The sequence below is a fragment of the Lutjanus erythropterus genome, chromosome 19 (assembly GCF_056507025.1).
Source record: "Lutjanus erythropterus isolate fLutEry1 chromosome 19, fLutEry1.hap2, whole genome shotgun sequence".
NCBI classification, from domain to species: Eukaryota; Metazoa; Chordata; class Actinopteri; order Lutjaniformes; family Lutjanidae; genus Lutjanus; species Lutjanus erythropterus.
Window position 1 is genome coordinate 15,331,565 of NC_139335.1, and position 16,662 is coordinate 15,348,226.

The 16,662-nt window shown below is 42.8% G+C and overlaps 2 protein-coding genes across 2 annotated transcripts in view; one reads left to right on the forward strand and one right to left on the reverse strand.

Moving 5' to 3' along the window:
* coro7 (coronin 7) overlaps positions 1–16,662 on the forward strand; it is a 146,888-nt gene that overhangs the window by 77,313 nt on the left and 52,913 nt on the right. The window lies entirely within an intron of this gene.
* Positions 358–16,662, reverse strand: part of vasnb (vasorin b) — a 30,948-nt gene continuing 14,643 nt past the window's right edge. The window contains exon 3 of the mRNA XM_084743943.1: positions 358–3,867. Coding sequence (XP_084600069.1) covers positions 1,779–3,860 — 2,082 coding nt within the window. The 5' untranslated portion in view covers positions 3,861–3,867 and the 3' untranslated portion in view covers positions 358–1,778. The remainder of the gene's footprint in view (positions 3,868–16,662) is intronic.

A 16,662-nucleotide genomic window follows, 5' to 3' on the forward strand; every position in this document is an offset into this window, starting at 1 on the left:
TTTTTTTGTGTGTGGGTTCTCAAGGTATTTTATAAGTGTGGAAGTACTGATTGTGCTCTGGGAATACTGTACGTAGGTAACTTCGCAGACAGTCACAGATGTTGTCTTTGGTGTGTTTGCTCGTAGGTAGCGTTGTTTGGGGCTTAATGCACTCCTCGACATGCGGGCACAAAGAGGGGGTAACTGATTGTAACATGATGTCTGCAGGTTTTTGCACAAGACAGAACATGTACTTGCATTATCACTGAAGCTGATGGATCTACACACCCACACCCACACACACCTACACACACACACACACACACACACACACACAAACAATGTTACTTGGAGTCCTTCTTTGCCCTATATTCACAGGTTTGGATCTCAGCACTCCGTCTCCATTAACAGCCTTCCAGTAGATCTCCCACTTTGCGAATTTCCTTGTCCTCTACCCAAGAATATGAACAAACACTATGAGGTTTGCTGTGCTGTGCGCCTGGTTAGGTGAAAGTGAGCAAAACTGGGATCTTTCTTGTCGAGGAGAAATTGTACACAGCATTACACTGAGCAGGCTATTTTTACTCAGAGGAAACACAATACGCAACCACTATTTGCTTTGCTTATTGTAGGCCAGGCCAAGTCGTATGTTGTATGTGAATTGTGGTTGAGGGATAAGACAGAGTTTCCCTTGCAGGGAATATAAATAATAAATAAAGTCTCTGAAGTTCTCCTTTGCTGTGGTATAGTCATGTGAGTGCTTACTGTAGTTAAGGCAAGCCCTAAACTGGTTGAAACTCAGTGCAGCACTGAAACAGAAGGGGTTCAGTCAACTGCTTCCCTCTGTACGTTTTGTAATCCTGCTTACCTTCTCCCTTGTGATGGTGAAGCAGGCTGAGGGCTTCAGAATCGAGAAGGGGGATTTAGTTTTGAGTCTGTCCAGACTCACATCTACTTAGACTGTCTGACATTCTGGGGGCAAAGCCCTTTGATTGACTTTGCTGGTACCAAACGAGTTTTAATCTTCAAAGATTTTAATCTGCTGTTCTGTCTGTTAGTCACAAGAGGTGGGGGTCGGGGGGGGAAAGAGGGCTGTTAACAGTCACAATGTTACACAATAAAAAAATAACAATGACACAGGTATAAAAAAACATACATACAAAAATCACAAAAGTTTTAGAGCCAAATAAAGCAATACAAGCATTAGCTATTTTCTCTGCACAACTTCATTTGGTGTCTCAAAGGTCATTCACAGCAAGCACTGATCCCTTTGGGGTAGTACTGAGGAGTTACAAAATGCAGCAAAAATAATTGCTGATAGTGTCTAGGTGGGCTGTTGTGATGGAGAAAAGGCAGCACAACCCCATTTCAGTGCACTCTCCTTTATAAACAAATAAAGGACGGCATGAGGTCACTAGGTCCCATAGCCCTAGGTTTCAGCCAATAACAACTCACCATCAGTCCCTAGCATCGTAGCATGGGTGCTGATAGGATGCCAGTCCAGCAATGTGAGTGAGGAAATATTATTGAAGCAGGATGTAGCATGTACATGGAGTAGAGGCACTTTCAATGTTTTTTGAAGTCCAAACAAATGTTTTTGAACTTGTTTAACGTCTACTTAGACAGCCGAAGGGCATTGAGTTAAATACATGTCCAGTTTCCCCTTTGCTGGTTGGCTGGCTGATATTTTGTCCTCCTCTTTCACAGCAGCTGTTTCTGCTCTCTGTATTTCACCAGTGAGAAAAACAGAGCCGAAGGATTAAAAACCTCCTTTAGGTCTGAGTAGTCAAAGCCAGGTGTCAAAAGTAGGTAGGCTTGTGTGAAGATGTATTGTTATTTGATGTGCATTGATCCTGTAGTAGCAACACCTCATATTCCAGATTGCCGTTCTGAACAGCAGGTTCAGGGATCATAAGTTGGGGCTGTTTTTGAGGCAGTGCCCCATTGTCCAAGCCATCCTTAACTCCATCCAACTCTAGCTGAGAAGGCTCACAGTCTAGGTCCAGGTGGCCCTTTGCCCTCTTCCTGCGAAGATAGCATACAACTCCCACTGCTACTGCTATCAGTACCAGCAGCAACAAGATGGCAATTGCAGGCACCAGCATAGTGGTCAGCTTCTTGTCATCAAACTGAGCATCATGGCCCCTGATGGTTTCAGCGGCCGTTTGAGCCTCAGTGCAGACACTGTCTATGCCACTAGGGGCACCTAGTGGACTGGCACACACAGTGTAGGTGGAGTTGGGCTTCAGGCCTCTGAGTCTGTACTCTGGGAATGATGCTGGTAGGCTGAGCTGAATCGGCCTGCGATCTGGCCCAGAGAGATTGCGGTAGGTTAGGCGTATTCCACGGATGTAAGGCCGCATTTCAACATACCGGTGGAGGTTCACTAAGATTGAGGTTGCGGTTGCTTGATGTGAGCTGATGTCTGGTGCATCAACAGTGACAGTTGCCATGGTGATATCAGCCTCAGGTGGTGAAGGCGGGTTGTGGTTTTGGATCTCACAATACAATCCAGAGGTACCATGTGGACAGGTGCACTCTACCTGACCATGCTGGTCCAAACGACAAGTACCCCCATGGAGACAGGTGTGAGAGGGACAGAAATGCTGCTCCTCATCTGGATCCATGCTGCTGCTGCTGGGGGAGGCAGGGACAGGGGGCAGGGGATAGTCGTCATCTCTGTCTATTGGGTTGTCACTGGCCCTGGGGACTGGAATAGCTCTTGTGGTACTTGGTAACGTAGTGACAGGAACAGGCAGGGTAGTAGTAGTTTTGACAGTACTGGTGGTGACTGTAGTTGTGGTAGGACAGCCGAAATCCCTGTGCTCCAGTCTTTCCAATACCTTTCCAGCATTAACAGGTGGGAAATGGCAGCGGGTCTCCTCTGTCCTCTCGAGGGTGATGCTCTGGGCTCTCAGCCATCTTGGGAACCATGCTAAGGTGCAGAGGCAGTTGAAGGGGTTCTCTGCTACTGTGAGCTTTCTCAGGTGAGGAAAGAGCTGGGAGAACTCCTCTGGAAGGCCCTGCAGACTGAGGCTGCTAATGTCCAACTCCTGCAGCTCTCCAAGGTTCTGAAGGTCCTGAACCTTAAGCGGACCCATTGGGTTCCCAGCCAGGCTAAGATGAATCAGCCCCGGAGTCTCTTTTAACACTGAGGGGAAGGATTCGAGTTGGTTTCCTGAGATGTCCAGTTCATGGAGGTTCTTTAGACTGCCTATGAGCTCCTCATTCAGACTGGTGAGTCCCACACCACCCAATTTGAGCGACTCTAGGTTTGGGGTCTGGAGGTCTGAAGGACCCAAAGTAGGTAAGACATTAAAGCGAAGATCCAGCAGCAGCAGTTGGGGCATTGAGAGAGCAGGCAGGGATGTCAACTGGTTGCCCTGCAGTTTGAGTTCCAGCAGGTGCTCCAAGCCATTAAAGGCTGCAGGGTGAATGGTCTTGATATGATTACTATACAAATAAAGGCGCTCAAGCAGTGCCATACCCTGGAAGCATTCTTCTGAAATATGGGTGATCTGGTTGGATGACAAGTCCAAGTTTCTCAAAGAGGTCAAATGTTCAAACACCCTTTCAGGAAGTTCAGTCAGCTTGTTTTGACTGAGGTCCAGCATATCCAGGTTCTCCAGACCATCAAAGTCCTCAGTTGCCAAGCCCTCAATGCCATTGGAAAAGAGGTAGAGGCTTTTTGTAGATGGGGCCACTCCCTTGGGAATGGTCGAGGAACGTCTCTGGAAACATAAGATGGATTCTGGCGTGGTACAGGAGCAATCCTTTGGGCAGTTGCTGGACAAGGTACCATCAGGAAGGATGAGGAAGAGCAGAAAGGGCATCAGCGGAGTGAGAAAGACCCTCATGATGTAGATTCTTTCTCTCTCCATGCTCAGCCTAAAACAACAGAACATAAACACAGTCAATTTCCTGCATAATCATTCAGAGAAATATATAGTAAAGATTGTAATCTACAACAGTAGTACACATAATAGCAGTGGCCCCTGTCATTTGTTAGGGCTTTGATCAACGTTAGGAGCATCCAGCTGTTGCACCCAGAAATGTGTGCCAGATAGAGCACAATGCTGAATTTCTTTTACAAAGCATATTTTCTCCCTGCATAGTCTCATTTCCAAACCAGCCAAGGTCAGCTATTGATTCACTGTGTGGTTCTTTAATGTGTTTCATAGAGTGAGATTACTATCAAAGGTTTAACTATGCGTAGCACTGATCAAAGACAGTCTTTTGTCACAAGGTCCCTCAAACAATAGGGCTGTAGCCGTGACCTCAGGCTTCAGAGGTTTTCTGCTCAGGGAAAAGTTGACGTAGTGGCATCTTGCCATGCTTTTCTTGCCAAAGGAGTGCCACGATCTCCCTGCAATGGTCTGTGTAATAGATAGTACAGTGCAATGACAAAACTATTGTTTCCTTCTCCTTATATGTATATATGTATGTATATATATATATATATATATATATATATATATATATATATATATATATATATATATATATATATATACACATATATACATATATACACACACACACATATATATATATATATATATATATATATATATACACACATATATATATATATACACACACATGTATGTGTACACACACACACACACACACTTACATAAAATGGTTTTGTTTACATGCTGCACACACTCTGTGGTTAGGCTATGAAATGAATAACAACTGAACAATTCCAACTTGTACTGCTGAGATGATACATCACAGTGACTTAGAATGTTTTTCTGTCTCCCCAGAGTCACAGAAACACTGAAAAGCTTCTCATACATTCTCTGAATGATTCACCATAAACACTGCTCTAGTCTCTCCAGTTTCATATGACCATACCGTGTCAACTTTGTGTGGCTGTACGTCTGCCATGCTGCACGTGGCCACGCATCTGTAGATGATTTATTTTGTGGTGTTCTAAACTTGGAGAGAAGCTTCACCGATAGCCTGGAGCTGCTTCCCTGACTATAGACATAATATAAATAACACACACTTTCTATGTTGTCATTATGCAGACTGAAGACCGGTGCTACATGCCAGACAACAGTCTCTGAAACTGTAAAAAGGAAGAAATATACAGACACCGAAGACAGTACATCATCAGGAAGATGATTGAAGTGATTTAAGCCCATTTCACCTGAGCCCAAGGCTCACAAGACAAACACCCTGGTAGAGCATCAACACAGTACTTGGAAAGGCTGAGAAAAGGGAAAGAATGATGGAAATGAGAAAGGATCGAGAGGTGATAATAAAACTAGTTGCTGACAAGAGTCTATGTGGCAGTTTATCATCCTCTGCTATTGAGTGAGACAGCCTTGGGGGACGATGCAACATCTTTATGTATTGTCCATTTCTCTTCTTCAGACAGCTCTCTGTCCTCTCTCTTTTTACTGTTCAGGGAATCAATGGGAAGTGCTTGTCTTCTCCGTACTCATTAACCAGAGACACCTTGGCCTGATTCACACTCTAAATTCCCTGGTGTCCTGTAGTTACTTTTGTTAATGTCATGATTTACATTTATTGATTGGGGATGAGGATAGTGTGTAGTCAGTGTCTCCTAATTTTTTCTATATGATTTATGACATCCACAAGTACTGGATGTTGGTAGACTTGAATGCCTGAGGGAGCATATTTTAGGACCTTAAATGGTGCAGTTGTTGATGTCTGAACTGCACAAATACCTGAATGAGAAGCCAAGTATGTGTGACCTACAGTTTAATACAGATGGAGCACACATACAGAGAACATTCTGTTCTCAAACTACTTACCTAGGGTTGTGGCCCTTTACACCAAAATTGTCAAAGAAATTGCTTTGGGCATTTAATTTTTTTCTCATTTCCTTGAACTGTGTTCTTTTCCTCTGAAGTTACAGCATTATATATTTTTCTTGAAAACTATGCACAACTTCTAATATGTCTATATACAGACACTGAAACAGCCTGTAGAAGCACAGTTGCTCTTTCGAAATCTCTCCTCGTTCATACAAGAATCAGTGTCTTGTGGTCGATGGCCATACATGTTGGGAAATAAATGCCCATGTTTCTTAAGAACTGACAAGCATTTTCATGTCTCTCTCTCATTTTCTTTTCTATGTGCTAATTTTATTTTCTTAATTTCTTCTAAAATGGAATAGTATAGAATAGAATAGACGACTGTTTGGTTAACCCTTGTTCCACATACAGTAGCCTCAAAACTTGCATAGATTTTTTTTAATTAATTTACTTCTCTGTCTTTTCCCTCTGTCTGTTTAACAAAAAAAAAATCACTGCCTCGAATGTCAGAACTTGGAGAGGAGATCAAGAGTTCTGAGGGGGTGCATTAGAGAGGCAGAGGAAGGTCCAATATCATCTCATCAGACCACAGCTATGGCATTTATTTTCCTTCTCTTTCAGCATACTTTTCTTTCCGCTCCTCCTTGAAATTGCAGCCTCCTTGGAAAGACTCCCTGATCTCTTATTTTTCCTTCTCCAGTGTATAAACTAAAAGCAATCATGGCATTTGCTTGAAGCCCACTGCCAACACATTACTCTTATTATCCGGATAACTCTTTCAGACATGGCAGAAATGTTATTTCGTGCAGCCAGATGCCAATAAAATGACCCTACTCAAACCTCAAGCCTTGATTGAACAAAGCAGCTAACTAGTATTCAGAGTCGGCACCTGCTAACAGCACAGAAAACTACCTTAACTTTGGCAACCATGCAGAAAAGTTGGACTCATTTAGTATTGTGATGGTTTATGGAAAGTCCAGAGAGTAACTGATAGCATCTGATGGTGATAGTTTGCTGTTGGCTACAGCTGAATGGGCAGCAGAGGTTAGGGGTTGCAGTTATCCCCCAGTGCCTGAGGGAATTCGCTTTAACAGGTCAGTAATTACATGTACAGAGTTGTAAAGAATTCTCTGGTCATGCCTTAGCGGCTGGAGAGAAATCCAAAATAAGAATGTTTTATGTTGGAAATAAAAGTTTCACTTGTAGTAATCAATAATAACTGGAGTCACGAGTTTGTAGGATAGGCCGTAACTTTTTAAAACAGTCAGAGGACAGGGTTTCGTCACAGAGTTCAGATCTGATGGAGGTGCAGACGAGGAAAAGAAAGAAAGTGTTGCTGCCGTTCTGCATGTGTGTACAAAGAAAGGGGAAACAAAAGGATTTTAGAAGATAAACAGGAGATGAAGCAGACAGAGAATCGAGCAACAGCTGGAGCATATGCAGATGGTCTCAGGTTTTCATGTCGTCACTATGTGGAGTGCTGCATTTTGGTTTAGTGCAAAACACAGCGAGTGTGTGCCAAAGACGGTGTAAACACATACTTAATGTTAAAGCTACTACAAGGAACTTTGATATTTTGTTGATTTTGGAGGCCCCTGTGGACAAAAACAAAAACAAAGTCTTTCCACCGTAATAATCACAAAATATAACATCAAAATAAAACTATTTGAATAAAAATCTCCTCCTGTTTCTTTTTAAGTGGTTAACGTACTCCTCACTGTAACTCTGGCCTGGTAGCAGCTATTAAGAATAACTATACAGTGATAGACGATCTTCTCACTGATGGTCTTGTTAACTTATGTAGGTCCTATAGTGGCATCAGTATTAAACTAAGACTGTGTCATAACCAGTTAAAAACTCCTTGTAGTAGCTTTAAAGGGTGTCTTTTCTGAACAAGCGCTGCGTGCACTTAGCTGTTTGTGTCAGCGACATATCACATGTGTCTGAAATTACCCCAAAAAATCCGATCTCTTTCCTTCCGGAGATGGAAAAAACTTGACTTTGTGGCATTTTATGAGGGCCAGAGATGGGTATAAGGGTCCAGTGCCAGAACATACAACAACATCAAGGCAGTCATGAGAGGAGAGAGAGTTATGCAGATAAAACCGAGAATATTGTTCTTAGAAACTCAATGTGGTGATTCTACCGTAGCTCCCCGGGGCAGAATGTTTATTTGAGTGTGCCTCATTCCAAACTGGGCCAGGCACATCTGATAACCCAGTGGAGGAGAAACTGTGGTGGAGGTGGATGGGGAGGGGTTCAGGCACTGCCAGATCACAGATAAACCACACAGCTTGGTTAGATTCTCCTGTTTTCTTTCTTTTTGGATATGAGTGACTTGTGCAGGTCTTATCAGTGGGATGAGATAAAGCGCAAATGTGGCATCACTACAGTATGGATGCACAGTGTACCATGAGGCTGAGTGACTCCTGGCTTTAACTAAAGTGTTTCGAAGTAAATGCAGGTGGAGGGCCAGAGTGAGAGATAGTAGAAAGACAGGCTTGTCATCCTGAGCAAGAAGGAATGCCCCCTCCCCGCTTGTCTTCCTCCTCCTCCTCTCTTGAGTTGTAATTTCCTTTTCTCTCCCCTGCGCGCTTGTTGAGACATTCCTGAGACAGGCAGCAGCTGAGTTTGAAAAAGTGAGCTTGTCTGTCTCACTGGCTTGGCATTTAGAGATTAACAGGGAGTCTTTCTGGGTGTATAAACAGACGATAGATTGGATAATTGATGGTACTGCTTTTTGTGACCATATTTACATAACAGTTGTTCTTACATTTGCGTTCTATTGATGTTTGCATCTAGTTTTGTGGGTTGTATTAGAATAAAACGTGTTGGCTGATGAATATGTGAAATCACTCAAGGGCCAGAAGCAGTAAGGAACAAATACAAAGAAAAAAAGCATGGGAATGTCTTTGCGCAACGCTACGTGAAATGCACGGTCAGCCCCCTTGAAAGGAAAAATTAAAGTGGTAAGAAGAAGAGGCAAAAGAAAGAAAAGCATTTTTTCCCTCAGCTTTCTTCTTATCCTACTTTTTCTTTCCTTTCAAGATGAGGAAGAAAAGAAAACACAAGCAGGGGAACAGAGGAGACAAAAGCAGGTTTCTGTCAGCAGGGGCACCGGGGTGGAGAGGTGGATAAGGCCTGGCTTTGGGAGGGTGAAGTGGGCTTCTGCAATTAAATCCCGGCAGGCCAAGCGTCAAGAGTCCTTATCTTCAGAGCTGAAGGCCAACACTGAGGGGCAATGAAGGGTACAAGAGGAGGTAGAAAATTGTGGTGTGTTGGTGTGTATGGTGTGGAGGAGTCGCAGGTCACTGTGCACTTGCATAATACAGCAGGCCGGGCCAGAGACTACAGGGGGGCACCACGCCAACTCTCAGTAAGGGGATAAGGCTGTGCACTACAGAGTGCATACTCCCATTAAAGAGGCCCCTTCTCTTCGGGGGTTTTATCTATTAAAGGAGCAACGCTTGAGGTATGTGCATTACAGTATGATCTACAGTGATGCAGGTCAGTTCACCAGGGTACACTTGTAAAATATACTGCTATAGCAGCTCCTCGTGTAGATTTACTGCAGTAGCACAGGGATATGAATTCACATTGGTTGTAAATGATAACTCAGGCACCAATTGCAGTTATGAGGGCTGATGTGACCCCTCTGACCCCTCTTTCCCATCTCTATTTTTGCCCCCTTTCCATCCCTGACGCTATGAGAAAACAAAGGGCCACTCCTCCAAACACACACTCCCTATTCCCATCCTTTTCCACTGTCAGCCCTTGCCACAGCTGGACCCTGTTATCCACAATCCAGTGGGGTTATCCATCAACATGACAAAGGGGTCAAGAGAGAATTGGGAAGGGGAAACAAGAGTTGTGTAGAATATCCGAGGTTCAAAGGATTACTTAAGAAGTAGCACAGGAGAGAAAAGAGCATGTTTGATCAGACAGAAACATGCAGCACAGCTATGAGATTGAAAATGTCAGCTATGCTAACGTGAGTCTGTTGGTACGCGTGTAATGCTGTGAAGTATTTGTTTATGGCATGAGGTAATTCATCTAGTAGCAGAATGTTTTATTCCTGGTCGTACCTGTTAAACAAACTACAACCCAAATTCCAAAAAGTTGGGATGCTGTGTAAAATGTGAATAAGAACATAATGCAGTGATTGACAAAAACTTTTCAACCCATATTCAATTGACTATATTAAACAAAATATTACTGATTAACTGTTTTTTTTTAATATACAGTCGTTGCAGTATGTTCCAAAAAAGGTGAGACAGAAGCATGTTAACCACTGTGATACATCACCTTTTCTTTCAACACCACTCAGTAAGCGTTTGGGAAATGAGGACACAATAGTTTCAGTTTTGAATGTGAAATTCTTTCTCATTCTTGCTTGATTTACAGCTTCAATTGCTCAACAGTCTGGGATTTCCATTGTTCTATTTTGTGCTTCATAATGCAGCAGACATTTTTAATCGGGTCCGGACTGCAGGCAGGTACCCGAATTCTTTTACTACAAAGCCACACTGTCATAACACATGCAGAATGTGTCTTGGCATTGTCTTTCTGAAATAAGCAGGGACGTCTTGGATGGATGGCAGCATATGTTGCTCCAAAACCTGTATGTCCCTTTCAACATTAATGGCGCATTCACAGATATTACAGTCAGCCATGTCATGGACACTAACACAGTCCCGTACAATCTCAGATGCTGGCATTTGAAGCTAGTGATAAACACCTATTTATTTACACTGTGAATAAATCTGATCACACAAAAGCTAATGACTGTTTTCTTTTGTGTTTGTACTGTCAAGGTAAACTGCATCTGTCTGTGTTAGAGCTGATAAAAAACAGATTAGGTGTCCGAAGATCAAGGCTCAACTGCAAAAAAAAAAAAAAGTAGTACTAATAGTAGCCTTGCTAAAAAGAAAGACGATATTCCAAAATATGCTCTACAAAGTCTCACACTGCACTTGCGCTTGCATCAAGGTCACTCAAGCAGTCAGAGTACATACACAGACAAGGAGGAGGAGGATGATCATTTTACTATGTCTGTCACTGGCAATACTCATCCTGAAACCACAATATCATTGCTATGCTTTGTAGTGGTATGAAGGGGGATTACGGGCTGCAGTAGTTTCACAATGTGCTGCACAAACAAAGCTTTCCAACTGATTTCTGTCGGACCACAAGAAAAGACCCTGTAATAGTCGCATCCATCGTGCATCAGCTCTGCCAGCACTGATTGATGTAAAGGGGTTGTTGTTTTAATTTTAATTAACACAACCCCTTAACCAACAGGAAGGTTCCTGTCAGGCTACCTCCTAGTTACAGACATAAGTTCACTTTTCTTATACTTCTCCTGTTCCATGCTTTTTGTGCCCTACATCCTTTACATTTAAATGAGTTGCAAAGCACCTTATTATTGGTTTGAAAGGCGACCCTTTTCATTTCAGGATTTATGATTTTGACTGGGCCTGCTTATAAGGACAGTGTGAAGAATTACCATTAGAGCCTGCACCTGTGGGACTTGAAAGAGAGCATAATATACAGTCCAGGGGTTAGTGTGAGGGTAGTGGAATAGTAAAACTAAAAGAGAAAAAAAATGAAAATTTACTGCACTGTAGGAGAGATACAGGGCAAATCTATTTGATTTTGAGGTCCAAGACAGTAGTTACATTTTCATGTGCTAAAGAACTTCAGCCCTTTTTACACAAAGATCATGTAAAACCGCCGCCTTGGTTTTTTTACATCGACCCAAACAAATGCTGCTATAAAGCCATTCTAGAGGGCAATTTTAGACGACATGCTGGCGTTGTGGAATCAAAAAGAGGCATGTCAGAATGGAACAGCATCCATGTCTAGCGTGATGACTGCATTGGTCGGCAAGTGATTCTGCTCCTCTGCTGTTTTCCTGCTGACATATCTTCAACAATTTATAACATACAGTTTAACAGCTCCTGAGTAAAAGGAGCATCACTTCTTGTGCAACAATTAGGATAATCACTTTGTATGATGAGCTGTGAGGATTTCTTTAGTGCATGCAGTGCTGTGACTTTTTCACTCTTTGCTGGCAAATTATGCGGAATAAGTACTTGAAAAAATGCTCTTCCATTTTGTCTCTGTAACTTTTATATAGATGGCGAGACAGAATAACCGTGCAGCAGTTCCACCTTGAGCAGGCTGCGTAAAAAGGGCTGATTGTCAAATATACAAGGAACCTGAAAGCCAAACAGTTATTCCAGATAGCATCAGTCCAACAGGACAACAAAGCCCATGAAGCAGTGAGGCAGAGAGCGACTCCTTGAGGTCAGAGGTCAGGCTCTAGATTAGTGTTTCCACTGCTGCTCAGTTTTCTGTGTCCTCTGTTGTAACTGTGGCTCCAACAACACAGATAACAGACACACACCCAGCTCCAGTTACACGCAGACGCATACGTACACCTGAAGCTTGCCGGTCCTAGTCGCCACAACAGGTGCTTTCTCTGCACCTCTAGGGCAACATGAAACCCAAAACCTCTGAAGTGTGTCTGAGTAAATGATGCGACCTGCACCAAAGCTCAAGTTTGCCTCAGAGAAGACAGCAGACAAGAGGGGAATGGAAGCAGGCAGAGGTGGGCGGCCGGGCAGCCTAACCAGACCAGAACTCGAGTCTGCAGGAGCATGTCTGCTGTCTAGCTCTGTCTCCTCTGAGCTTTAGAGCATAGAGGTCAGACACTACGAGTTCCAAAAGGAAATGTGGACCATTTCCTTTTGTTTTATTGCTGAAGGATATGACGGATGGTGCTGTAGATGCTAGACTTGATCTTGTTTTTATAAAGGCACACATGAGGGGAGACACAGGATGCACTGGCTGAGGTGGACTCTCTCTTCTTCTCTTCTCTGTTTCTCTCTAGGATTACACACAGTGTCCTCTTGTTTTGCCCGACAAGCAACGCCTCAGCACTGACACGCGTCTTTCATCACTGCACCCTGCCCTGTGACCTCTTAGGACAGATTGTTATTGAGGTCACAGTCACATTTCTTTCGTAGGCGCACACATCGCATCTGTCTGAGATCTTCACCACAGGACTCTCAAATTACACAGTCGCAAAGGATTTCAGTGCACCACTGACAACTGTCATCTGCTTTTTTATTTATCTGTGATGTATATGACTTTGGTCAGTCTTGTACCTTGTATAAAAATCTTTTAGGTGTCCAAGAGACTTCTCTTATCCCTGAGTGTTTTCTGTTTTCTTCACAGCAGAGTTGTGTGAAGCATTAATTACCACAGATACATTTTACCAGTGAAAACACTAAGCTAAGTTAATGTTAGCAAGATAACCACAACGACGGTAGTTTCTTTTCTGGTCTTCTGGTTTCAGGATTTAACAGGACAAATGTATTAGGAGACAGGAAGACATGCATGCATTCATATGTTCATATGTTAGGTATTTGCAATGCATGTTTGAATGTGAAACAAAGGAATTGATAACCAGAATCAAAACTTAATTTTGCCGTTGATTCTTTTTTGGAATTGGTTTTCAGTGCCAACCCTATTTATCCCGCTCTGTGTATCAGTGACCCCAGTACTTTATCAGGTCTGACTTTGACCTGGCTTGAATCAGTCACAGCCGAGTGGCATAGAAACACAAACAACTTACTTATTCTTTATCTTTTACTCCCTCTCTGGCTCTCTTTCTCTGCTTATCTTTTATTTACTCTCAGACACAGCGGCAAACCGCGACAGTTGTCATAGTCGGTTGAGTCCAAAAGGCCTACATCACCAGGAAACAGTAAATACGACATCCTCGTGTCACAAAACTGGACTCTCTCCAGGCCTTGGCTTGTGCCTTCATATCCTGTGCAAGACTGTTCTTGCCTCCTCCCAAAATGAAAACTTCATTGTACTGTCTGGCTCACTGACCCCGGGAGCAGCTTTGTCCAGATTCTGTTCTCCTGATAGGGATGCGCGAAGTAAACTACTCTCAGGCAGCGTTTCAAAACTCGTGACTGTCTTTGAAAACACCTGAAAGAACGTGGCCTCGAGTGAGGACAGGGAAATGTTTGTGCTTGCGGTTAGAAGTGTCTGGATGGACCAGTTTTATCAGTCAGCCACAAGCCCGCCGTAATGTGCACACTCCAACACTCTACCGACCTCCCTGACATTTATTCCTGCTGTAACATGACTGCAGAGCTAATTTGTCACCTGGCCATCATTTTACATAAGGTGGGAGTCTTTTCTTTCATTGTCAAGACTTGTGTTATTACTCAAGATTCAAGATTAACTTGACACAGGGTCGTGGGCTTATCACTCATGCTGCAGCCATAAAAATAGAACATTTGATATATAACGAATGTATATATAAAAGTTCTAGAAAACACAAGACAGCCATGAAAGCGCAACCATATCACCAATGAATTGTACAAAAGGGACCCTGTTTTATAAGAATTTTAAATGACAAAAGACCTACTGGAACCTCCAAATAGGAGGAGGCACAATACCTCTCAATAATGTTCTAAATTAAATATTATCATGCTTCCAAGATGTCATACCCTACAGACTTATGAAAACATCCCTTCTTAGCACAAATCCCTGCAAAAAAGAAAACCTGCCAATATTTAAAAGTTTTTTTGAGCCTGGGATAAATTCTTTTCAAATCTATTTAACTTCACGAAGAACCTTGAACTGCCTACCAGAGGGCTTTAGGTAGTAAAGATTCCTGCTAGACTCAGCCAAAGCAACGACGCATAATGAAAAGCTCAAGAAAGCTCAGAGGACTGTGCACAACAAGCCACAATTACCGATTGGCTCAACATTCTTATTTTCTTTGTATAAAAGATCAAGAGATGGATCACACTGGGTGATGACAGTGTTTTTACCTTTGTCCTTTGTTGCAACAGCGCTGTGTGAGAGTTCAAATTGGAGCTCAACTAAATCAGAGGGTGGAGTGAGGCAGCAGGCAGGCACACTTACTGGCAGGCTGACTATCCTTGTTAGACAAACAGTGTCACACGTATTCACTGAGGAAACATAACTGATCCATCTGCCTGTCTGCTCGTCAGTCCGTACATCCTGATCATCTTTCCACTTGCATGTGAAGCATAGTGTAGTTACTTAGTAACTGCAGTTGGACTACACTTCTGTCATAGAAACAATGCATTTCTGACACTAAATGCTACAGCATGTGTGCCCACAAACACGCTGTACAGCAACAAGCGACGCTCTCATTTGACACATCGCACAAATATTTCTAACATCTCTGCTGCATCTCTCTGCCGTCCCACACGCACCTCTTACCTCTCTCTCAGGTTTGTTCATGTAGCCGTCAAGAGTATGACTGGAATCTGACGGAGGCACGTCTCCTCCACCTGCCACAACAGCCCTGCAGGGCCTCGTGGCAACTATGCGCTGTGGCTGTCAAAGCATTCATTAGGCTGGAAACCTTGTGAGAGCTCAAGGCAAAAGTAATGGGACGGCAAACAGAAACTTGGAGCAGTGCTAGTGCTGACAGGTAAACATCAACTTGTTTACCTTGTTAAAATGCAGCTCAGCATACAAACTTGTTGACTTGGAAAGGACACATGCAAGCTCACACCTCATTAGCACAGGGCAGCTTTTGAATTGGACTACGTGCAGATATTTGAAGGTCAGGATGTACAGCAAACTTTTACTCTTTCTACATTCAGCCATGTGTTAGCAAGCAGAGAGGAATTTGAAATAAGTTAATATTTGCATCATACTTCTCTATGGTCTATTGCAATTAGAACTGCAATAATTAATCAACTTTTAAAATACTTGCCTACTATTCTGATGATCAATTAAACATTTTGAACCATCTTTATTTTTGTTTTAAGTTGGTTTCCTTATTCAGCAAATGTCTTTGCCAGATAAAACCTTGTCAGATGAGGCACAATTACTGCCATTTTTAGACTAGTTATCAATAAATTCTTAATGGCAATTAATTGATTAATCATTAACATCCCTAGCATGGTTTAAAATTAAGATTAAGTCATGTCTATTTTCAGTTGTCAGTGACATTATGTAAATAATGTTGTATCCGTACAGTAAATCTGACACAAGTGGAACTTTCCTTATTTGTTCAGATTCTTCATCTTAAACTTAAAGGCACACACTGGTGCAGTGTTACCTGTTTTTCAGGCCCCCAACCTCACACCCCCTCCTTTTCCTAAGAGTTACCGTTTGTGCTTTTTCTAGTCATTCTGCCCTGTGGGCTTATTCCTCCTGATTGAAAAAAAAAAGAACACCTCAGACATGTGCCACACTCACAAGATAAATGTGAAATGAGATCACTGGTGCTGATTAAGATGTCACAAAAGAATTTATTGTGAAACTGCTGCCAGCGCTGAGGAGGCTGGTTGGCAAAGCAGCAGTCAGGCAGCACAGTTCCCCCCACCCCTTACACTGGCATGCCTTTCCTCCATGGCCTCGGGTGCCCTGCATGATCAAAATGTTAACTTGCCTATTACAATATTATTACCACGCTTTCTTTGAGGTATCCAAACAGGATTCATAGACACACGTCTGATTTGATTAATTGTCATCCACTTTTATCTTTTCCTTTGCGAGAAAACATTTATTTCCTTTATGCTATTAAACTGAATTCAGTTCTCAGACAGCCTAACTGACAGTGAGCCAACATTAGTCTGATTAGCACATTTGGCCCATATTCTCAACTGATTAAACAGGTGAGCCCTACCATCTTATCTTAGCGAGTGTAAAGACATCAGTCAGCACAAGTCTATTAAGACATCAACACTGACCCTCAACTCCACAATTTGCCTGCAGCAGGTGCACACTTCCAGACGGTTCCTCATATCAAGCACAAGCGCGGTGAGAGAGAAGACGGGGCGAGGAGGGAAGTTACAGAGGTGGAGAAACAAACAAGCGA